The following is a 26,154-nucleotide window of genomic DNA, read 5'->3' on the forward strand; positions in this document are numbered from 1 at the left end:
AATTATTATTTGCTTGGTAGATAGAACTTCGTGCAAACTTAAGTCGTTATATTCTTCGTATTACGTTTCTGTATCTTCTGACATGCTCGCTAATTCAAATTTAGTATCATCTTTTTTGATATGAAAATACAACTTATTTGTTTTTGAAGCCATCATTTTAGAATTTAATTTGACACAAACGTTGTTCAAAAATAATTGGTAATTTATCTAAAATGTCCAATTTTGTTTGTCCTGCTTTCATCAATCCACAACAACAAATACGAAATAGCAATGTTTTTGAAGCCATTAATGTAGAGAAAGTCACATCGTTTCAATATCTAGGGAATGTTCTGGATTGTACTGGAACAGCTGAAGCTGCCGTTCGCGCTCGCATACGTGCAGCCTGGAATAAATGTCATCTCCTTGCCTCTATATTGATGCGACGTGACATCCCACTACCACTACGATCAAGACTTTATAAATCTGTGATACGTCCGGTGTTGTTATGATGCAGAACATGGCAATCAAACTGGTACAACAACTTCAACCAACTAACACGAAAATGCTCCGCTGAATGCAACGAATTAGTCTGAATGACCACATCAAATCTACCGAAATCCTGTGTCGTGCTGGTTTAGTTGATATAAAGGACGAATGCCGGCAACACCGTCTGCAGTGGTTTGGTCATGTCAAACGAAGTGGAAACAGTGCCATAACTTCTCTTGCAATACATGAAAGCTCTAAATTTAAATGAAATGGATACAACTGATCATCTAATTTGGCGCAAAAAATTTATGGCAAAGAAAACAACGTCCTACCTCAGGAAACTGGGTCTCTGGACGCTAAACAAAGTTTGATTGATTGAATGATTTTGGAATTTAATTCATAAGTTTGCTTTCAACAACTTGATTTATTTATCTAAAATAGAAATTTAAAATAAATGATTAAAGAACATAATAATAAATGAAATAACAGTATGAAATAATAAAACAATATGAAATATAGAAATATAAAATAAATGAATTTCAAACCTAAAATATAAAAATAAATTCTAGCTACAAATACCAAGGTAATAACATACAATAATAAAACTGGTCAAACACAAACTGAAAAAAAATAGGCAAAAATAAAAATTCAATAAATACTTGAACATAGATAATGATTATGAATTATAATTAGCATATATGATTGAAAAAAAATTAAATAAAAACAAGTTATATACTATTTAGGATTTGAACTAATGTTTTACATACTGCAACAATATTGACATTTTTTTTATTCTTTATTTATTATATTCTTTATTTTTAACTTATTAATTTTTTTTCTAACAATTAAGTTCTTTTTTAAATTCAATGATTCATTGTCTTTTTTTGTTGTTTTAGGATACATATTGCATGAACTTACCAAGTCTTCAATCACACGTGCAGATGTGTTAAAAAAAGGGACACAACTTAAATTATTGATCAAGTTGAATAACCTTACCGCTGTTTTCAAACCAATGCGGTAAATAGTAATTACCAAGTTGTTGAATTTTTTTATTTTTATAATTTTTTTATAAAAAGCAACGTAAAATAATATCAATTAAAACACAAAAAAACATGACATAGTAAAGCCCGATTATTGAGTGGATGTTTAGTACTTTAACTATCTTACTTTTATTATTTTTTATTATATTATTTTATTATAGTTTTTTTATTATGTTATTAATACAATAAAAAGGTGTCAGAAAAATCCACAAAATCAATTCTTAAAAAAAAACTGCACTTTTACTGGTCTTGCTGTTTAGTTTTGTCTGCGTAAGTTTTGACATCCAATTATATATTATCTCGTTAGCCGTAAAGTCTGTGAAAGTTTCTTAGCTACAAGTATAACTTACTTTTTTGGCTTGATTAAGTGGAGAAGCACTGACAACTACCATCTTAACAGGCGAATAACCTCAGTTGGTGGTGTTGTTATTGCGCGATGACAAAGTTTAAATACTGTCGCTGAAAATATCGTCATGTGTGTAGGTTGTGTAATGTGGATATTACAGCTTTTGCAGCACTACAATTGAAATGTAATTATAAATTAGTATTTATGCAGTTTCCTTTGAAAGCTGGATTAAACCGAAAAAAACCGAAAAAAAACCGAAATGATATGATAAACCTAACCTTATATATTTTATAGCATTTTAATGCATGATATCGTATTTCGTTTTATTTTCAATTAATTCAATACGGTAAATTTATAAATATAATTTTATCTTTCTCAAAATGAAGATCGAATTATAGTATAAAATTGGTTTTTATTTAATTATTTTCCAATAGTTGCAATTTGTATTTATACTGCAAAATACAAAATAGACATGGTAGTTTGTTTACTGTACTTACAAATTGAATAAAATTTGTGCAGTATTTGTATAAAGTATGTATATGGATATGGATATTTTAAATTAAATTTGTTTCTTTCACCATCATTATTATTTACCGTCAAGTATTTTAAATTCTACACAAATGCTTGATTCTATAGATAAAAAATGCATTTTCAAATTTTTCTTTGAAACACCAATTACTGGTTTTAAAATTTTCCTTTTTGTGAAAATTTCTAGTAAATTAAAAAATATTTGACCTAAAAATTTTTAACTAACCAATTTTGCCCACTTTTAACTTCTGACTTAAATTTAACAATTTATAGTTCGTGAATCATAAAACAATCTCGATCTTAAAAAATTGTTATCAAACCGAGAAAACATGTCTATGACACCAAGGCATATCGTTCCATTCCACGTTCAGCTATCCAAGCTCTCAAAAGAAACCTTTTGTAAACCAAAAATTTGTACAGCTTTTTTTTATTCAGTAATGATAATATGGTGAATCATTAGATGCAAAAGTAGAAAATCTTTTTTGTCTGTTTTAAAACATAAAAATAATTTATTTTACTAAGAAAAACAATTACATTGACGGATTTTGAGTGTTTTCAAAGTATTTTCTATTTAGTTCTCATAAAGTGAAATTATGATGCAAAAGTTGAAAATTTTTTAGGGAGTCGGAAATCAGAATTGGAAGTTAGAAAATTTTTCCAGGCGTCCTAGTCGGAAATTTTTGAGAGGCCGGAGTCGAATATTTTATAAAACACAACATTCAGCCAAAACAAAAAAGCCAGAACCTTCAAAACACGGTTTTTCGTACACATGAACCAAAATGAATTAAACTAACTTTTTGATTATACTTTTGCAACCTAATCGCAACATCAGGGTCACGTTTTCGTATGCTAGCACTACGCGAATATAACAAAAACAAAATTTTCTTGGTATATAATATTTAAAAGCAAAGCAAAATAAAATTTGGATGGTTAGTTTTTCTTAGTATTATCTAGATAAGATTTATTATGAAAAATTAAAATGGCAACATTCGGTATTTTTTGTTCATTAACGTTATTATTTTTCAGCTATTCGCGCAATTACTCAGTAAACGGATTGCCTTACGAAGGATATGACAGACATAACGGTGAAATTGCATCTTATCATATAAGCAGGTTCAACAACCTACTTACTCACTTCTTAGTTTATTTTAAATTTTGTGTTTTGTTTTATATTTTTCTCATTAAATTATTATTGTCATGTTCTGATCTCTGGTACGTGTCTCAGGTTGTTTACGATTTATGTTTATTGACCAATCCTAGTTTGCGGGAGTGATTCGAGATCATGTGTCCCTCGATCAAAATAGAAAAGAAATTTTGAACCTTATTGTTTTCGTTGAATTTTAGTTAAATTTTTTAAAGTTTAAGACTAGCTTAAATTCTTTTTCGTTGTTTTATTTTTAAGTTTATTTATTTCTTTAAATTAAATTTTTAAACAGTTTTCAGTTTATTATACACTGGCCAAAATTGAAAAAACACTTAGCGGTGTTTAGCCATGACACGCATAATTTCAAATTCATCAAGAAATTCATAAATTCATTCATTAATCATTTATTCTTACTCACATATATGGAACAAACGGAAATATATAATCTTTATTTGTTTATTAATATTTTTAGAGAAAATTTAAGGTTGATTTTTGTGTCAGAAAAGGTTCTAATATCGCCTAGACCTCTGACCATACTTTTAAAGTTTTCTAGTGTCCAATATGATAATTTATTTGATTTTTTGAAATAAAACAAAAATAGTGTGAAATTTATTCAACGAATCATTTTTTTTTTAAATTTACAACCAGTTGGGTTAGGGTTAGGAACGGTCACACAAAAAAAGTGCCTATATACATTACATTGAGGATACCCACAATTATCGAGATATCGCAGCCAATATTAGACAGTGTGTAAGGGCTATTCTGGAGTATCCATCAAGAACCAGTCAGGAAGAGGCAGGAAAATAGTAACAATTCAATTTTAAGAATATTATTTTATGAATAAAAAAAACAACAGCTGTAGAGATCAATAAAATGCTTGCCAAAACAGGTGTGTTCGTCGCAGACCGGGCGAGGGATGTGCCCGCTATCAAGCGCCCCGTAAGTGTAATGGTTTGGGGTTGCATGGATTATGTTGGCAGGCTGCAAGCGCTTATGGACATCAGGGAGGTTTTCAAGCCAAAACTTCTTCAATCAGCTCGTGCCATTTTTCAAGAAGTCAGTCAGCAAGATGGTTCTCCATGCCACAAGGTATACAAATGTCTAACTTATTTTAAAATAGTTCCGATTTCAATCTTATGATAAATCTGTGGGCCAAACTGAATAAAGACGTCGCAAAACAGCGACCCTCAAACAAGCGTGAACTAACTGCCATAATCAAGTCTTGGTTTCATTTAATTACATCATTTGATTTACAGAAGCTTGTGGATAACATGCCAACATGCCAAAGAACAGTGTTTACACTCTACAACAGTGTTTCTCAAACTTTTTGGTTCGGATTTAATTTAACGAATTTAACAGAAACTTCGCGGACCGACACCCAGCTTGTGGTATATATTGTATTGTAGTGCATGACTTGTAGGACGTCTTAATAGTGAAGTAGTCGTAACACCAATATACGAATGTTGTTGACGCACACAGTCGCCAATATGGCATTTAAATTCATATATTACATGGTTACGCTTCAAAGTAGAATTGTCTTTAGAGCTACTGTTGTTCTTTAAGACTAATTCTTACAATTATTGTAGTATATCATGAAAAACTCATCCTCATCAGCATTGAAGCCATCATCTAGGTAGACAAGAATCAAGCTTTCATTCCAAATGCGTGCTAAAAGGGTTTTCTCAAAACTTGAAACAAGTTACTAATTCTTGTTTTGAATGAAAATATTTGTAGTAATTTATGTAGTTACTTGGATTACTTCAGTGTTTCTATTACTGTTGGCATTTAAATAAACGTTCAACGAAGTTTACGTTTGAAGCAGTTATGTTCATTTATCGGAAAACTTGAACTACGGAATAACAATAACTTGCAATCGTTGAAATCTACAACGCTGTTGTCGGAAATAGAAATCATTGATGACTTAACATTGGTGTTAGTAGTTACGAGCGTAAAAGATTTACAACAATATCATAAATAAATTAACCACTAAATGATTTCAAACTGCTACTATCTTAACTAATTTGAACTAATGGCTGATTAACACACCAAAAGCTTGAACTAATAAATGATAGATTGTAATAAAACTTTGCACAGTGTGTGCGGTTGTAACCAAACATAAACTTTTAACAATCGACCCGAAAAAATAATTAAAAGAACATTCAAATGATCAAATGAACCACAGAGTATTTTTTAGTTATCGGGAGAATATTCCAATGATCGGGCGAATCATCTGAAATATTATTTTTTATAATATAATTGGGCAAATCATCGTTCGGGCGAAAAATTTATTATCAACGATAAAAATTATCAAAATTAATGACCGAACAATGTTAAAAAATTTGAGACCAAATTGTTAAATAAAAATAGAACCAAATGTCTCTGTCAAGATCATTCTAACTACTTGTTAGTTGATTGAACATATACATATATTCGTTAAAATTTAGTGGAATATTTTTTCATATCAATTTTTTGCATATATTTTTATTTTATGCAATATAGTATAATTTAACGCAATATAATTATTAAATAATTTATTTTATTATATAATTTATTATGTAATATAACATTTTATTTTGTTACAGAATATTGAACATGAAGAGAGCGCCTCCAGTAGTTGGTAGATTAATTGACCTTAGACTAGAAATAATACCGGTTGCTACTCGGAGATTAAAAAAAACTTTTTTTGTAAAAAATGGTATTTTTATTTTTTATATTATGATTATTGATAACATACGTTGTTTATTTTATATAATTAACCTGCTGTTAAAGTTGCAACGGTTTGGTCATTGGCAATATTTTGTTATGTCCGTATCGCAATGGTCTTCACCACTACGTTGTGCAACAATGGCTGTTATAGCTCTTAAAATGATTTTTTAATATTTTTTGAACATTTTTTAATAAAGCTTGGTGAACCAAGTTTCATAAAATTTATACTGCAAAAAGCAATTTTTTTGTTGTTCAATATTATAATAAAAAACTTTTCTCCATTGTCCAGCGTTGCATAAAGTTTATTCACCGTAATTTTTAAAAGCAAATCGCCAACAATGGTAGCAAAAAAACGATTTCATTTTTGAACGAATACATATCGGACGTTGCGTTGTTAAAACAGCATATTCAACTATCTTCATCAAAAGAAGTTATCACACCAACATGTTAGATGAGCATAATAACTTTTGAATCTATTTGCTAATGTGTCGCTAATTAGATCACAGACTATTGCAGTTAAATAGAAGAAACGACATTTGCCTTAGAGATATATGATAATATATATTAGTGTCTGGCATTTGAATTTGTTTAGACTTATGTTTTAACAGTTTGACAACCAGGTCTGCCACAATGGATACAACTGATCGCCTAATTTGGCGCAAAAAATTGATGGCAAAGAAAACAACGTCCTACCTCGGGAGAACTGGGTCTCTGGACGCTAAAGGATGATTGATTGATCGCTAAAAGCTGTCGCTGAGATTTTTAAAAGTTATTCAAACCGTTTTCTTCATAATACAGTTGTTAATGACAGTGTTTTAAGCCACAAATAAACTCAGAACATGGCGATAAAATCATGTAACAGATAATAACAACAGTTATCTGTTACATGATTTTATTACGGTGGCATAAAAAAAATCGGTTTTTTAGATAATGTAACAAAATATAAATACAAATAAAAATTTCATCTTCAAAAATTATAATCATAATAATTTTGCTGAGAATAATGATAATTACTTGTCCCCCAAATCGATTAAAATCGCTTTAAGACATGATTTAATTTTCTTTTTTCAAACATTTCATTCGATTATTTTTTTTATCAATTTTCTTGTCTAATGATTTTTCAAAATCTTTGAAAAACACATTTCATTTTTATCGATTCATCATTTTCAGTAATTGGCCAGTTTTTAATTTATTAATCTCAAAATGATCATTTGAAATATTTTTAACAACGATTCAAACATTTTACAACAGATGCATGTGTAATTTTTGAATGACCATTATATTGAAAAAGGATTGATTGTGTTTTTCTCAGATTTTGTAGTTTTGTATTAAACACTTAGCATACGAAATAGTAACGGTTATTTTTTTGTTGCACAACTAAGATGCATCTTAGTTATTAAATATGATTGGCGACCCCTGAAACTAACTATCGTACTTTCTCGCCACCACTCTAATATTTTTAGGAACAATCTTATAATAGCATCTAACACATGAAAAATTATACCTGTTTAGTTGTTCTAACTTATTTTAGCAAAGGTTAAAAAAAAATCAAATTGGAATTTTATTGAAAATGCATTAGGCACAAACACCTGTTTTTTGGGAGAATGTTTGTATTGCAAGACAAAAAGTGATGCAGCTTGTGGTATCGGAAATTTTATGGAAGGAGCTATGGTGTTGTGGTTACCTGGGAATTATACTTTAGAAAAGTTTCGTCATCCCTGGAGCAGAACATATAATATAAACAAAAAAGCAAAGTTAGTCTTACCTTTTATTAAAAAATTGATAAGAATTTTATTATAAAATTTATAATTGCTAAATAAAAAAAATGTTTTTTTATTATATATATATATATATATATATATATATATATATATATATATATATCGCAATATATATATATATTAATTGGAGTGAGAACAACAGCTAAGTGCAATTGTTATCAAATTAGTTAATATCGGAAACTAAGGTGTTTTTAGGTAATTCACATTTTAGTTGCTAGGGAGGGACGTGCTGTCTACGTTGCTAAATAAAAATTTTTTTTAAAATATTTATATAAGAAATTTTAATATATATATATATATATATATATAAATTAGAGTGAGAATATCCGACCTCCTCCCGCAATTATATATAATTATATTACTTTATGTACTCGTACTGGTCGATGTATCTGACGATTCTGCCATCGTTTGAAAGCTGCTTTCTTACTGACAATAGCATTTTGCACTGTCTCGTTTATATATTTATATATATATATATATATAGCAGGATAGTACGATAGTTAGTTTTATGGTTGACCATTCATATATATATATATATATATATATATATATATATATATATATATATATATATATATATTAGGTATGGCGTTTTAGTCAGATTAAACAACAGCTTAGTGCAATTAAATTTGGGCTACCGGGTACTGGCAAAACGTCATCACTTATATATTTATATATGATTGGCCAGCCATAAAACTAATTATCGTACTACCGCCATTATATAAATACACACACACACAGACACACACACACATATATATATATATATATACATATTAAATTTAATAAATTAAAAATATTTATAAATATATTAAATATTTATATAAGAAATTTTAAAATATATATATTTCATTTGCAATTAATATATATATATATTTCATATATATGTATATATATAATTTCTAGAATTTCTACATACAGCTATTGCAGCGTTTACTAGAGTGTCTTGAAAAGATTTCCAGGTTATGTCTACCTTCTGTGTCGATACCAGCTCCTCGAAATTCTTTCTGAACATGGAGTTCTTCAGTTTCCATGTCTTTATTCTAGTAGGCTTTCGATCAGTCACAGGGCGTGATCGTTCCATGATCATATCGGCCACCAGCAATCGATGTTGAGAGATGCATGCTTCGCCTGGAATGACTAGTATTCCAGAATAGACAATAAAGTCAATTTCGATCATCCTCAGGACCTTATCAGGCTTTTTCCTGATTTACAAAAGCATAATAAAGAGTTTTCTTCTTGGCTCTGAACTTCTCTTGAATTTGTCTAATTATAAAAATTGCATCAATAGTAAGTACTTTTAAAAACCAAATTGCATTTTGTCAATACTAACCTGCTCCCTAATTCTTCGCTCCAAAATTCTTTCCATCATCTTCATAGTATGTTCCAATAGCTTGATTTCTCTATAACCTCTTTTTTTTATTTGTCACAATAACTCCTTCCCAATCATTTTCGGACCATGTGGAAGAATCTAGAAACGACGCTTGCGAAGAGTATATAAGCGCACGTCGCAAGAAAATTAGCGATTAGTGAAATCCGTGATTAGTGAAATTCGTGATTTTGTGAATGGCGATTTGGTGAATTATTTAAAGCGATATTTGATTTGTTTGTTGACGTCATAGCGATCGATTTTGAACGATTTAAATATTAATTGTTGCGTTAGTTTGAATTTACTGGAAATAAACGATTAGTTGATTTCTTCTGTAAATAAAGTTTAATAACTAATAATAGTTGATTTCTTCTGTAAATAAAGTTTAATAACTGTTTGGAATATTTTATTCAATCGAGGATTTGAACCCGTCGCATCGTAAATCGGTTACGACAGCGAGTATTATAACATTGGTGTCAGAAATGGGATCTTCGACCAGCGAATTACTACTCATAAAGAACACGATGTCAAAACTGTGTGGTTTGAACGTAGTTCAGCTACGAGAAGAACTACAGAAACGAAGCCTTGTCACAAGTGGCAACAAAGAAGTACTAGTAGCACGTCTGAGAGAAGCTCTCATTGACGAAGGTAAGAACCCAGACGAATTCAAGTTTGATGGTGCTGACAAAGACAATGAAATTTTTACACGTTTACAACCGCTAAAATGATGGAACTTCTGCTTAGTATGTCAACTGAAATAAAACAACAGATCAAGGAACAGTCCGAACAGATCAAAGAACAGTCCGAACGACAGACTGAAGTGTTAAAACAGATCAAAGAACAGTCCGAACAACAGTCCGAACGACAGACAGAAGAGTTAAAACAGATCAAAGAACAGTCCGAACGACAGACAGAAGAGTTAAAACAGATCAAAGAACAGTCCGAACGACAGTCCGAACGGCAGACAGAAGAGTAAAAACAACAGATCAAGGAACAGTCCGAACGACAGACAGAGGAGTTAAAACAGATCAAGGACCAGCTAAAACACGTAAAATTGGAAGTGGCAGAACAGATTGAAGAACAGTCAACAAGAATAGAAATGATCGAACAGAAACTTGATCATCAGATCGTTGAGGTAGATCACAAGATAGACAAATTGAAGCGAGAATTGGAGCATCCAAAAAATGGCCATGCCGTTATATCACGCATCCGGAAGAACTTTGAAGGTACCAGCATTTGACCGAGAAATGTCCTGGAACGTTTATAAAACCCAGTTCGAAGCAGCGGCAACTAGTAACTGTTGGAACGGAAACGAACGAGCAACAGCACTGATACTGGCCCTGCGAGGTTCAGCAGCAGACAATTCCGGCGGAGAACCACTTCAACTATGAAGTTCTGGTTAGCACGTTGGATTTACGTTATGGTGAAGAACACATGAAACAGATTTATCGGTCTCAGCTTAGAAACAGAACGCAACGATCAGGTGAATCCATTCAGCAGCTGGCACAAGATATCGAACGGTTGACATTGCTGTCGTGTCCGACATCAGACCCCGAGCATAGAGACGAAACTGCCCTGGATACGTTTATCAAAGCCCTTCGTGATTCGGAACTCAAGCAATCCCTTCTCTTGTCAGATAAACGAAAACTCAAGGATGCCGTTGCGCACAGTCTCACTTTTGAATCGGCAAAGCAAGCATCAAAAAGTGACGTACGTCTACGCCAAGTACATGAAGAATGCCCTTGCCAGAAGGTAGTTGTGAAACGCGAACCCCAACAGCAGGGTGTACCCCAATGCTGGATTTGTGGTGAAAAAGGCCATCTACGTCGTGATAAAAGATAACTACTGCCGAAATTGCGCGACAAGCTGGCGCAAAAGAAGAGAAGATGATCCAGTATCACGATCGGCCCCTTCTAACGAAGGGGCGGAAAAGCTAATAAGAGCCAACTTTGTGGGGCAGAGGTTGGCTAGTAGAATTGACACCCCCGGTACCGTAATTAACGTTTCCAGACTACATCGAAATCGAAACGACCGATGGCTGAACGGAAAAGTTGATCAACGAGAATGTGTAATTACAGTCGACACCGGAGCAACAAAATCGATTTTAAGATCTGATTTGGTACCCAATCTGAAGAAAGAGACTTCTAACAAATACATCCTTCGAACAGCTACCGGAAGAACAGCACCAGTCTATGGAAAGATTCTCCGTACTGTTCAGCTAGGCGACTTGTTATTCGAAGGTTCATTTTTAGTCGCGGATATCATCGACGAATGCATAATAGGTGTCGACTTTCTGACAAAATATGGGTTCAAAATTGACTTAGAAAAACGCATTTTTAGATGGAGAAATACAGAAGTGATAATGGGGGATAGCGACGAAAAATGCATTCGAGTGACAGTCGATTGTGACATAAAACTACCTCAATCATCTGAAAACATCGTATGAGGCAAGTTGAATTGCGATCCTGGGGGCCACCAGTTCTATTTGATGGAGCCAACCTCAACGACAAATGTACAGAACGCGATCATTGGAAAATGCCTGGTAGAAGCGAACAAAAATGGTCTTATTCCTGTCAGAATAATGAATACCGCTAAACACACTATTAAAATTAAAGAAGGCGAGGAAATAGGTAATTGCCAATCAATAAATTTGGTGAAATCATTAGATATGGTCAGAATAATGAATAACGCTAAACACACTATTAAAATTAAAGAAGGCGAGGAAATAGGTAATTGCCAATCAGTAAATTTGGTGAAATCATTAGATATGGAGCAACAGGAAAAGGTTATACCAACTGACAAAGGTAAACTCAAAGAACTTACCAAAAATCTACTGAATCTAATTTGTATCAAGAAGACCGTCTAATAGCCGCCTCGTTGATTACTGATTTCGCAGACGTGTTTTCAACCGGTGACAATGACCAAGGTAAAACAGCTCTGGTAACTCACCGATTTGATACTCAGAATTCGAAACCGATCCGACAAGTACCACGACGTCTTCCTCTAGCAAAACAAACAGAAGTAAACGAAATGATAACGACAATGCAGAATCAAGGCGTCATCGAACCGCCATCAAGTCCCTGGATTTCGCCAGTTGTTTTGATAAAGAAGAAGGACGGCACTACCCGTTTTTGCGTTGATTATAGTAAATTAAATGATGTGACTAAAAAGGACAGCTATCCGTTACCGAGGATTGATGACATCATGGACACCCTATCTGGCTCAAGTTTGTTCTCTACGCTTGATTTGAAAAGCGGATACTGGCATGTAGAAATCGACAAGAACAATCGCGAAAAGACAACGTTTTCTATCGGATAGGGGTTGTGGCAATTCACCGTCATGCCATTTGGATTGTGCAATGCTCCAGCTACATTCGAGCGACTGATGGAATGAGTATTGCAAGGTCTTAACTGGAAAACCTGTCTTGTCTATTTAGACGACATAATTTTTCTAGGAAGAACATTTGATCAACACGTCGAAAACTTACAAGATATCTTCACAAGACTTCGGGTGGCAAATTTAAAGCTGAACGTTAAAAAGTGCGGGTTATTTTCTAAAGAAGTTAACTATTTGGGACATGTGGTATCTTCAGATGGAGTTCGAACCAATCCCAGCATGATAGAAATTGTGAAAGACTGGCCAACTCCAAAGGATAAAAATGAATTGCGCAGTTTTCTGGGATTGGCAACGTACTATCGACGTTTTGTAAAGGATTTTGCAAAAGTTGCCAGACCTCTCCACCAACTTACCGAGAAGGATATCCTATGCGACTCAGCATTTGAAAAGTTAAAAGTTGAACTATGTGATATGCTAGCAAAGGATGCTAGCATATCTAGTTCGTGGCAAGACGTTCGTGTTAGATACTGATGCAAGTAACAACGGAATCCGAGCTGTTTTTTCACAACATATAGACGGAGAAGATAAGGTGCTAGCGTATTATAGCAGAGGATACACAGAACCCGAACGAAACTATTGTGTGACCAGGAAGGAGTTACTAGCAATAGTCAATGCAACAATATTGATACAATATTGCATCCTGGTAAACATGGTCGACGTGAGACAATATTGCTTCCACAAGTACTTTTATGGACAGAAATTTCTTCTCCGAACTGATCATGCAGCGTTAAGATGGCTCCTCAACTTCAAGGATTTTGAAGGACAGATGGCCCGATGGTTGGAGCGTTTACAAATGTACGACTTCGAGATCGTGCACCGCAAAGGAACAACTCATAGTAATGCTGATGCTCTCTCACGTCGACCATGTTTACCAGGATGCAAATATTGCTGTCGTCACGAGGAGAAGATACAATCGGAAGACATAAGAGCAACAACAATATCAGCGGATGACGGTTGGACACCGACGGATCTTGCTGATGCACAGTTTACGGATGAGGACCTACAACATCTGATCACATGGAAGAAGGAGGGCAAGCGACCGGACTGGCAAAGCATCTCAGAATATAGTGCCGTGTTAAAGGGTTATTGGGCTCAGTGGGACTCTTTGTATTTGGAAGGGGATTTGCTGAAACGAAAATGGGAATCAGCTGATGGATCAAAACACCGCATGGAAGTTGTAATACCATGAAGTAGAACGACCGAAATCCTTGATGAAATGCATGGCGGCTCTTCTGTGGGACATTTAGGAGTGAACAAGACCCTTGACAAAATACGAGAAGGATTCTACTGGCTTCACGTTAGAGAAGATGTAGAGAGCTGGTGTCGAAAATGTAACACATGCGCTTCAGTCAAAGGACCCAAAAGAAGGGTAAAAGGAGCAATGCAAATCTACAATGTTGGTGTCCCCTTTGAACGGATTGCTATAGATATTGCTTGACCCTTTCCGGTATCAGATTATGGATACCGTTACATTCTGGTTGTAGCGGACTATTTCAGCAAATGGCCTGAGGTGTTTCCAATACCCAACCAAGAAGCATGTACCGTCGCTGAGGAAATTCTACTCAATTGGATTAGTCGATATGGTGTCCCATTGGAACTCCACTCAGATCAAGGTCGAAATTTTGAGTCACAACTGTTTGGTGAAATGTGCAAGCTGCTGGGTATAAACAAAACTCGAACGACACCTCTTCACCCTCTTCACCTCTTCTGACGGTATGGTGGAACGATTCAACCAAACCCTGATTGAACATCTGGCTAAAGTAGTCGACGAAAATCAACGGGATTGGGATCGTCATATACCATTGTTTCTTATGGCATACCGGAGTGCTATCTACACAACTACTGGAGAAACGCCATCAAGAGTTCTGTTTGGGACTCCAGCTGATGTGAAATATGGCGTACCACCTAAACCACACCAACCATTAACAGAATACGTGGATAATCTTCGACAGCGATTAAACCATATCCACCGTTACGTACGACTTAAAATTATGAAAAACACGGAGGCGGCCAAAACCAGATACGACTTGAAAGGAAGCAGTGGCGGTTTTGCTGTCGACGAGTTAGTTTGGCTGTACAACCCACAGCGGAAGTAAGGACGTTCTCCAAAGCTTCAGCGAGGGTCACCCGCTTGAATGACGTTGTCTACCGTATTCAGGAATATCGGAAGCCGAGAGCAAGAATGAAGATCGTTCATTTGGATAGACTGGCTCCGTACCATGCCGACACCGGAACGAAAGCTGTTCGGGACGAACAGAACTAAGAAGGGGGCTACCGAACGCACTAGATTCTAGCGTATTCTAGAATGTCCTAGTGACTGGAACATTCTAGAGTATGCTGGAAGAATCTAGAAACGACGGTTGCGAAGAGTATATAAGCGCATGTCGCAGGAAGATTAGTGATATTCGTGATTAGTGAAATCCGTGATTTTGTGAATAGCGATTCGGTGAATTATTTATAGCGATATTTGATTTGTTTGTTGACGTTGTCATAGCGATCGATTTTGAACGATTTAAAAGTTAATTGTTGCGTTAGTTTGAATTTACTGTAAATAAACGATTAGTTGATTTCTTCTGTAAATAAAGTTTAATAACTGTTTGGAATATTTTATTCAATCGAGGATTTGAACCCGTCGCATCGTAAATCGGTTACGACAGCGAGTATTATAACAATATATATATATGAATATATCTCTCTCGAGATATTCATATATATAGTCGCTCCATCTCTCTCGAGAATTAGAAGTTAAAAAGAAGGTAGTTCAAGACTTGTCGAATAAACGAACTACAAACATATTAACGCCAAACATTCGGCAGAATTTATAGAATATTGTAAAAATTATGGTCTATTACCAACATATTCATTTATTTGAATTTTTTTAGATAAATGAATCATGTTGTTGAAAGCGAACTTTATAAGTTAATAAGTTTATAAGTTTTTGAAGATGGCTTCAAAAACAAGTTATATTTCATATCATTAAAAAAGATCTGAATTTGAATTAGCGGGCATATCAGATAATAAAGAATATAAAGACTTATGTTTGCAAGAAATTCTATATACCAAGCAAACAATAATCAATACGATTGATGCGATTAAAACTATCGTAAAACTTTCTAAGTTATCTAAGTTATAAATTTGCGTCAAACCCGATGGAAATGATAAAGGAATATGATGAAGATGATAATCTCTGTTTTTAAGAAGAAAAAATTAATGATGGAGATAGATTTAGTGAAATAAATTTTCGAGATAAAAAAACTAAGAAATTAAACTAAATCTAAATGATAATGTTAAGGTGCAAAAGTTAGAAAAAAATTTCTTTTGAAAAAATTCAACAAAAAGCAAAATACCTGATTGGATAGAGAGATTTGAAAATGAATGTCGAAGGCATAAAATGCTAAATCCTACTAATATCCGTTCTAAAGGCATTACGCTTCTTATCTGGTTCATTAGAGCATTGGTACAAAAATTTAAAAATGATCGGATTAACTAATGGCCGGAATGGTGAATCTGACAATTCTTACAGATAAATCTGGAAAAAATAAGGACCGCATATAATTTCAAATATTTAGGAAAGGAAAATCTATGCTTAGAAATTGAAATGAATGCTACTATAATCTCGAGAACATATTTGTTATGGGCCTTCCCGTAGAAATACAAAACCAGCTTGAGAGTGAAGAATTAACGACCATTGAGAAATTGTTTACAGAATTAACAAAAATTGATGAACGCGTCTCTAACATCAAGCCGAAATATGAAAATAAATTTTTAGATAATGAAACTACAGTCAAAACAAAGATACCAAAGTACAATATTGAAGTCAAGAAAAAGCGACTCTATCAACATAATCAGATACATAAAAATGTTGACAGAAATTTCAGTACCAAAGAAATTATGTGCCTATTTTATTGGGCCATTTTATTGTAGATATGCTTGGATCTCCACTATAAAAAGTCAATGTGCAGGAGATTTAACAAAGTTAAATAATATTAAAATACTTTTAGCCGACCAGTACACTGAAATTAATTCAACAGAACTCAAGCTGTATCTTAACAAGATGAACATTCAAGTGGTTTTTACATTTGTAGATTGCCCCCAACCAATCAAATGGACTAAATGAATAACAAAACACTTGCAGATGAATATGTCAAAGAATCGTACATAATTCCACAAAATTCAAACCGGAATACTTATTATATGGCATAAAGTCAACTATGGCATAAAGTCAACATAGTCAACATAAAGTCAACTATGACTTACCAGACGGCGATTTAGTTGCAGATAGAATACAGGCCTGTAAGAATTCTATTTAAAATTTTGAAATAAACAAGAGTTGACAAAAATCGAACTTAAACTAGGCGATCAGGTCTATGTCTGGATATTAGGAGTAAAATCGAAGTAAAATGGACAAAAAAAAGAGTTAGAAAGATGTCAACGTCGATTTTCGAAGTAGACAAATTGTCACTTTATGTACCTCAAAAGCAGGGAGATGTGAATTATATTTCATATGATCATCTATGTTTAAGTGTTCTTCAAATTTCTATTCCTTGCTTATAGCGTGACTTTTTACTATTGCTTCACTCGACGTGGAATCATTATTTACTAATGTTCCCGTCAAAGATACCATTGAAACCATATTAAACACTATCTATAATTCTAACCATACGCCTTTAAACATACTTAAAAAACAATTACATTGTAGATATATATTGCATGTATTACATATGTTACATGAGAGATATATTTACATGTAGATATATATATATATATATATATATATATATATAACATTAATGTGTGTAATATTGTGTATATATATATATATAACATTTATGTGTGTAAGATTGTGTTTTATTTTCAAGATGGGAAGCTCAAAACAATGAAGTAAATTACTGTAACATAATTAAAGATGTGCCTAGATATAAAACAGGTTATTTTATGTAATATCTGTAACATAATTAAAGATGTGCCTAGATATAAAACAGGTTATTGTATGTAATATCTCTATAGTAATATTGTATTAGTTCTAGTAAAAGTTTTTGCTTACCAGTTAACTATCTAATTTTTGTCTAATATACTATACCACTCGAAAAGACTAGGTTAGTATTTATTTTCTTACTCTGGACATTGCTATTTCAAAGAATTAACCTGAACTCTTTAGAAAAAACAATTTTCATTTATTTTTGGTGTTCCCGAGTTTTGGCTTTTTGTTAATAAATGGTTCGAAATTACCACATTTTGTTGTGAGATTGATTAATCAGATTTAATCATCCTTCACTGGAGTGTTATCATTATCCGTAAAAGCTGATGAAATTAATTAGAAAAAATTTTATCAATTCATTATCAATTTAAATTAAAATTAGAATAAGGATAGAAATTTTCAACCTGTTTGAAAACTGCTAAATCGTGAATGGAATGACATTTCAAATTAAGAACAATCAGTGTGGTTTTGTCTTTTACAATATTGTTTGAAAAAATCTGTTTTGGTTGTTTGATACTTTTTTAGATAGATGGACATAATAAAAAATAGAAAAAATTTATCAATTCCTAAAATTTCAAACCATAATAATTTGAATCATTCAATAGTAGTTTATTTTGATTTTTCAAAAGCATTTGATTTAGTCCACCATGATATCCTACTGTTAAAACTCCTCATCTATCGTTTTCGAGAAAATATCCTCTTTGATTAGTTCATATTTGGAGGGTAGATCGGAATTTGTCCTCTTTGAAGGGGTTCACTTTGAGTTAGTGTCAGCGCGTGAAACCTTCCAGGAGATTATTATAGCCCTCTTTTTTATTTCATTCATAAATGATACTGTGAATATTTGTAAAGACTCTTTTAAATTGTTTATGCATGAAGATGACTGCACTGGGGACAGAAATATGTTATAAAAGTAAGTTACAAAAAGAAAGTTTTAAATAAAATTAACATCAATTTCTCAAAAACAAAATATATGGTTTTTTTTATAAAAGTCAAAGAAACTCGCCTGAAAACACTAACCAAAAATAATTAAAATTAAACAAATAAAAATTGGAAAAGCTGAAAATTTGTATGTAATTGAACCCTTTGTTTTCGATTTGTGTGAATGTGTGTTGCGTATTTAAAAAGAAGACTACTAATAAATTCAGTAGAATTATATAAATTCTAATAAATTTAGTAAAATTCTATAACTTCTAATAAATTTTCGGCACTAATTTGCTTGAATTCGTCATTTCTAAACAGAATTTTCGGTCTTTTGCAACTTATATTTTTTATTTTTCGAACAAGAGCTTAAAAAACTTTTTAATTTTGAGAAACGAAGAGCAAGTGGCGAGTTATATACAAATCAGTAAATTTAGGCAGGATATTTTTTTTTAAACATTTTCTTTTTGGAAAATTTAATTTATATAAATTGATGTCAATATTTATTTTTATGTGAAAATCTTTTTGTATAAGAAGTAACTAATTTTTATATTTTTAATTATTTTCTGGCCTTGTAAATTTATCTATATCAGGATCTTTGCTAGCTTCTCGTATGTCATGTGTTTTATAAATTGATAAATTATATTTATTTTATCTTAAAATCATTAATTTTTACCGCAAATAAGTTGTTCATGTTCAAACTTTATAATTTAATTAAAAAAGTTACTTAATTTCAAAGTTCCTAACTTCTGCTTTTCCGTCATGTCTAAAAAATAAATCAACTGAAAATTTTGAAGTCGAATGATAATTAGTTAAAATGCAATTATAAAGTTATGGAAAAATCAAACGAAAACTTAGAAAAGATTATAGAGATCTTGAACAAAAATTTGGCAAAAACAATGGAGAAATATCTAAATGAAAAATCCAACGATAACCTTCGCAAAACACTGGCTCATGCTTGTTTACATATAGTCGTTGTTCCTTGTCTGCATGTTTTTCAGCATAATCACATGCCACATCCGGATTATGTCATAACACTTTGAGATATGCATCGGGTTGCCTTCCACTGTTCAAGAGCAAACAGCGTTTCCGGCCCAGTACTTCTTCAAGATTAACGTTATGTACATGGGGAATAGGGTGTGTCAATTTTATACCGAAAATTGATTTTTTTAGATTTTTATAAACCAGGGGTTACAAAAAGATACATTTTTGTATGCTGAATCCAAATTAACCTTCAGATTTTAGATTTGAAAATTTCAAGCTTGGTAAATTTTATGTTGAAATTTCAGTTAAAATGTTTATTTTCGTAATTTAGGAATTAATTACAAAAATCGTCGAAAAAATTAATTAAAAATTAAAAAATTAATTTTAATCAACGACAAATTTTATATTTTTATTAAATACTGAAATAGTATTAGCATTATATACAATATCTAATCAATGCTATGTCAATTACAAAGTAGACAGTTTCACAGCTTACAGCAAGTGTCAATTATTTCCAAACTTTACAAGATTGTACATGTCCTTCTTGCTCGCATTTCTACTCATTAGTTGCCTGCTGACGATCTGTGATCTAATATATCCATTCCTTCTTTCCTGACTGTAGACATGTTCACTTGCCTCTGTAACCATCTTGACACATCTCTTAATACTTTAAATGTGTGAGGGCCAGTCTGGGACTATCATTGCAGTGTGAAAAAATTGACTTGAGCCGTTGCTAAGAAACAAGTTAGAGAAGATTCATACATTTCAGAACCCCAATGAATGAGTTCAAGTAGGCTGCTGGCATCAGGATTGATCTCTGGTGTTACCCTTTGTTTTAAACTCATATCCCCCATCTGAACATTCTCATCTGCATTTCCTCTGATCTCAAGAATCTTTTCAATTCCAACTTTTCTTTCTTCTCCCTTGTCACTACAAATCAGTGTCTGGATGACAGCTTCAAAATGTGCATACCAGGCTGATCTTCTTACCACAGGCATCACTATCTGCATCACCTCTTTGTCTTGGCTTCTGAAAAGCTCAAGCTGAAAAAGAACAATCAATCAATCCAACTATGCTTTACTTTGATGTTAAACCAATTAGGCATATAAACTCCGACTATAAATTCGACAATCAATTTCAAATTTCTAAGTGGCATATCTTTCAGACCATGATTGGAAACTCATAATCTGCAACATCTTAGAGCTGTAGTCAACCATCTTGAGTGACAGACAGGTCCAATCTGTAAGTTCGTAAGCCTGTCAGGCACAACACCAGATCTGATAGCATTAACAATCATGTATCCATAATACCGGTCTGTGCTGAGGTCATCAATCACACTCTGTTTTAACTCAATCAATGGAGGAGGTCCTGATAAAATTTGGATTTATTTCCAGGTCTATTGCATCATCAAGCATCTTACCAATTGGTCCTGACAATCGATTATTGCTCAGTATTTGACCATCCAATTTTTGAATAAGATGTCTCTGTGGTAATTCATTTGTGTGAAGATCACATATCAACCAAACAAGATTTCTGCCAAGTGACAGACAACATCAGTAGCTTTATTCCACAAATTAACGATTCTTTCCTGGATTGTTACTTCATGAATAACAACAGGATATTTAAACTTAGAATTTGCTTTGGTCCACTGATAAAAGAGGGCAGTCATAATATCTTTGGCTAGTTCTTTTTTGGTATAATTTTTTGTCCTTCTCGCTCAACTGCCTTAGCAGAATACCGTATCTTAATAAATCTCACACAGTTGGTAACTCTGAAGTAAGGATTTCCCTGCTAGACCTTACATAATGACTAAGATGAGTGGAGGTCTTTCCTCTGGTTAATTGATGCAGCCATAATCAGAATCAAAATAACAATGATAGTAGTTCTTTAATTTATTGCAATATCTGAAAAACATAAAAAACAAGACCTCCACTCATCTTAGTCATTATGTGGGGTCTGGCAGGGAGATCCTTATTTCAGAGTTACCAACTGTGAGAGATTTATTAAAATACGGTATTCTGCTAAGGCAGTTGAGCGAGAAGGACAAAAAAATTATACCAAAAAAGAACTAGTATATTTGTAAAACTTTCATTCAAAATTTACCAAGCTTAAAGTGCATTCATTCAAAATTGAAAAAATTTTGAATGAATGCACCAACGGAAACAGGACATCAAAAAGCTTTTTTTGCCATGCCCTGGTTTTTTCCAAAAAACTTTTAAAATTTGACACTCCTTAATGGGGAATAGACTCACATGTGTGACCACTGAAGGTTCTATAAGAGAAATGGCAAAATGCGATGCCAACTCCGAGGCTGGCTTTATGCCAACTTCTGGATCTTTTAATTTATTTATAGCAATTATTAACTTAAATACATAATTTTAATCGCTTGATTACTCTTATTTATCTCTTTATTATTATTATCTTGAATTTTCTTTATCTTTGATATATTTGTCATCGATTGTAAAACTGTATATAAACAAGGTTAATAGCGAGATTTGTGACATAGTTAAAATCTGATTGGTCGATCGATCGTGCATATTTCTTGAATAAGTGAATTATTTAGTGTTTCCATTCCTGTGGGCTCAATTCTGGTAGATCTATCTAACAAAAATCTTGAACCTACGGAATATTGATAACTTGACGATAATGCAAGCTACAAAACTGGTATCAGTCGTTGAAGTATATAACAATAAATATTTTTATCGATTTTTATCAACAGGTCCGTTATTGCTAGACATCATTGACACGTGTTTATTTGATTACATAATTGGCAATGCGGATCGCCACCATTATGAACGTTTTTATGGTGATAATAATTCTATGTTGATATTATTGGATAATGCCAAAAGGTAATATTTATTACTAATTTAATTCTTTTTAACATGTAACTTTGTATTATAATAACTATTAGAATTGTTACAAATTTTTTGGATTTTTTAAAGTTAATAGTAAATTTAAATTATTGATTAAGTTCTTGTCACAAATTATTTTTAATTTTAAATTACTTAAGAATTTATATGACTAAATTATATGGACCATTTTTCAAGTTTTGGGAATCCTAATTTTGACGAAGAAAGTATTCTTGCTCCTTTGCTCCAATGTAAAATGTAAGCTTTATTAATTTTTTTTAAATTAATTTATTTTTATAAATACTTGATGGTTTTTGATGGTTAATAGTGGTGCTGCTTGCTATTGCCTTAAGAGAAGCATTCAATACAGTTGATAGTTTGTAGCTGCTTTTAAAAATCTTGCAATTTCAACTTTTTAAAAAAGTTGAACGATCAGTTGTATCCATTTCATTTAAATTTAGTGCTTTCATGTCTTGCTCCATTGTTTGCGACCAGGACTTCTTTGGGCGGCCTTTTTAAAAAAGTTGAACGATCAGTTGTATCCATTTCATTTAAATTTAGTGCTTTCATGTCTTGCTCGATTGTTTGCGACCAGGACTTCTTTGGGCGGCCTTTGGGACGTGTGCCAGGTACTTCAAAATCTGCAAGAGAAGTTCGTTCCACTTCGTTTGACATGACCAAACCATCACACACGGTGTTGCCGGCATTCGTCCTTTGTATCATCTAAACCAGCACGACGCAGGATTTTGGTAGATTTGATGTGGTCCTTCAGACTAATTCGTTGCATCCATCGGAGCAATTTAATGTCGGTTCGTTGAAGTTGTTGTTCCAGTTTGGTTGTCATTTTCAACTTTTTAAAAAAGTTGAAATTAAAATTTAAAGTGAAAAATTAATGGCTTCTATCTGAACCACTTCTGTTGTAACAATTGGCTCCAATCTAAACGCTTACTCTACAATCAATCAATCAATCAATCTTCGTTTTGCGTCCAGAGACCCGGTTCCCCGAGGTAGGACGTTGTTTCCTTTGCCATCAACTTTTAGCACCAAATTTGACGATCAGTTGTATCCATTTCATTTAAATTTAGTGCTTTCATGTCTTGCTCGATTGTTTGCGACCAAGACTTCTTTGGGCGGCCTTTGGGACGTGTGCCAGGTACTTCAAAATCTGCAAGAGAAATTCGTTCCACTTCGTTTGACATGACCAAACCACCACACACGGTGTTGCCGGCATTCGTCCTTTGTATCAGCTAAACCAGCACGACGCAGGATTTTGGGAGATTTGATGTGGTCATTCAGACTAATTCGTTGCATCCATCGGAGCATTTTCATGTCGGTTCGTTGAAGTTGTTGTTCCAGTTTGGTTGTCATTGGCTATGTTTCTGCACCATATAACATCACCGGACGTATCACAGATTTATTTTTACTCTACTCGATAAAACAATTTGACTCTCCTAGTGTAAGGTAGCTTTGGTTATAAAAAATTATGGGTTTTTTGTTTGACTTTTAGGCACATTCTTTATGTCTTACTCAATCCTGTTTTGTACGGCATAAATAACTTTAGTTTATTTTAAAACATATTGCCAGCGTATGTTTTTTGTTGTTATTAGTTTCATTTGTATTTTCTCGTCTAGATTATACTAAAAATTCAGATAAACCCAGAATTTGCAAAACAAACGATTATGAAGTTTAGAAAAACAGTTCTTGCAGTACTGTAATCAATCAATCAAATTTGTATAACCCAGTTTCTAAAAATTCAGTTGGGCTCAACCCAAAATTCGCAATATAGACTATTATGAAGTGCAGATAAACAAAATAAAACAAAAAAAATACGATAAAATAAATAAAAAAGACGTACATAAAAATTAAAAACTATTGAAAACACTTGAATGGTAGGCAACCTAAACTAGCGTTTAATTACCAGCCCTAAATGATGAAAAAGTATGAGCAGTTTCAATAAAATTCAATAAAATCGGAGCGAAATAAGCGAAAGAAAATTTAGCTTATTTAGTTTTGAGTGTTTAACAGATAGTGTGAATGTGATATTTAGGAAATAATGATATTGATATCTCGGAAATTAGGAAATAGGAATAGTGATAGTGATATTTAAAAAATTTGATAGATTGAGCTAAAAGACTATGTTTGAGGGGTAGCAATGTAATAGTTGTAATAATAGTTTAATAGTTTAAAGACCAGCTCTAAATAATGAAAAAGTATGAGCAGCAGATAAAGAATTCAATAAAATCGGAAGTAAGCGAAAGGAAATTTAAATTTAGCTTATTTAGTTTCAAGTGTTTAACAGATAGTGTGAATGTGATATTTAGGAAATAATGATATTGACATCTCGGAATAGGAATAATGATAGTGATATTTAGGAAATTTGATAGATTGAGAGGTAGGTAGCAATTTAATAGTTGTAATAATAATTTAATAGTTTAAAGACCAGCTCTAAATAATGAAAAAGTATGAGCATCAGATAAAGAATTCAATATTGGACAAGTTGCAGGATCATGTGGAATTAGTTTTGAAACAATCGAAACGTCTGGAGTTTTGTAATTAATTCCACTAACGAAATAACTATCTCTTCACGCCATATCATAGGAATCCAAATGCCATGCGATTGTTTTTTTTTTTACATTCCTGATCCAGCCATGCAGGCAGCATGAACACGTCAAACAAATGTACTTTGGTGCCCAAGACTTACCACAATCTACCTTTGAATCGAAATACAATTCGTATGCTTTTTTTATAATGGCGTGAAAATTTTCCGATGGAATTTGTCTGTCACAAGGCCGCAAACATAGCAAAATGGATCAGATAAATTTACACTTTGCCATATTTGTTACCAAAAAAAATCACCAGAATATCTAATCCAAGTTGTATATTAAAATTAACTAATTTATCAGCACGCGGAATTAACATGGATCATAAAATCTGACGTCATCAAATCTGCAATCATCTTTAAAAATGATAATACAAAATTCTTACATATTACTAATAAACTGATATACATATATTATATATATATATATATATATATTAAACATATAGGTGGTTATAAATAGGGGTTATAAGTATACATACATAACAACATATAAGATTTTGAATAAAATGATCATCTATTAGCCCACTTTTCTTCAAGCAACCTAAATATATAAATTTGACAATATTTCAACAATTTAACAATTTCAACAATTTAACAGTTTCAAAATTTCAAAATTTGCTTAGAAACAATCAATGACATATATACAACTTGTTTTTTCGTGTAATTTTTATAAAATCTGTAAAAGAAATAGAAACAAAGAAAGATAAAGTAAGTTAAGTTTAGAAAAAGACAAAAGAGGACTCGTAGATTCAAAGCTTAGACTGTTACATAGCCAATCAAAGTCCCGTCCCCAATAAGTTTAAATTATAAAAAATGATTAATGTCTGAAATAATTTTTGTTTTGTCAATAAATTTTAGAATTAGAAAAACAACTGCAGAACGTCTTGCTATACTGAAACAGGGAACACTTACCAGAATTCTAAAAGCTGTGTTGGCATCTGATCCATTGGCTCCCATTTTAACAAATCATCATCTGGTAGCAGTGAATAGAAGACTTGATAATATACTTTTTTATCTTTCTGTTGATGAATATAAATACGTTTAA

General features: G+C 32.5%; 1 protein-coding gene across 1 annotated transcript; it reads left to right on the forward strand.

Moving 5' to 3' along the window:
- Window positions 1–1,357: 1,357 nt before the first annotated feature.
- Window positions 1,358–26,154, forward strand: HELRODRAFT_83126 (hypothetical protein; the record flags this gene model as incomplete). The annotated part of the gene is made up of 8 exons (XM_009023262.1): window positions 1,358–1,482; window positions 3,406–3,492; window positions 6,106–6,218; window positions 7,809–7,983; window positions 17,635–17,702; window positions 22,378–22,507; window positions 22,706–22,765; window positions 25,968–26,154. Coding segments are annotated over 8 exons (945 nt in total), but the record flags the coding sequence as incomplete, so codon positions are not given.

This window comes from Helobdella robusta, assembly GCF_000326865.2.
Source record: "Helobdella robusta unplaced genomic scaffold HELROscaffold_35, whole genome shotgun sequence".
Taxonomy (NCBI): Eukaryota; Metazoa; Annelida; class Clitellata; order Rhynchobdellida; family Glossiphoniidae; genus Helobdella; species Helobdella robusta.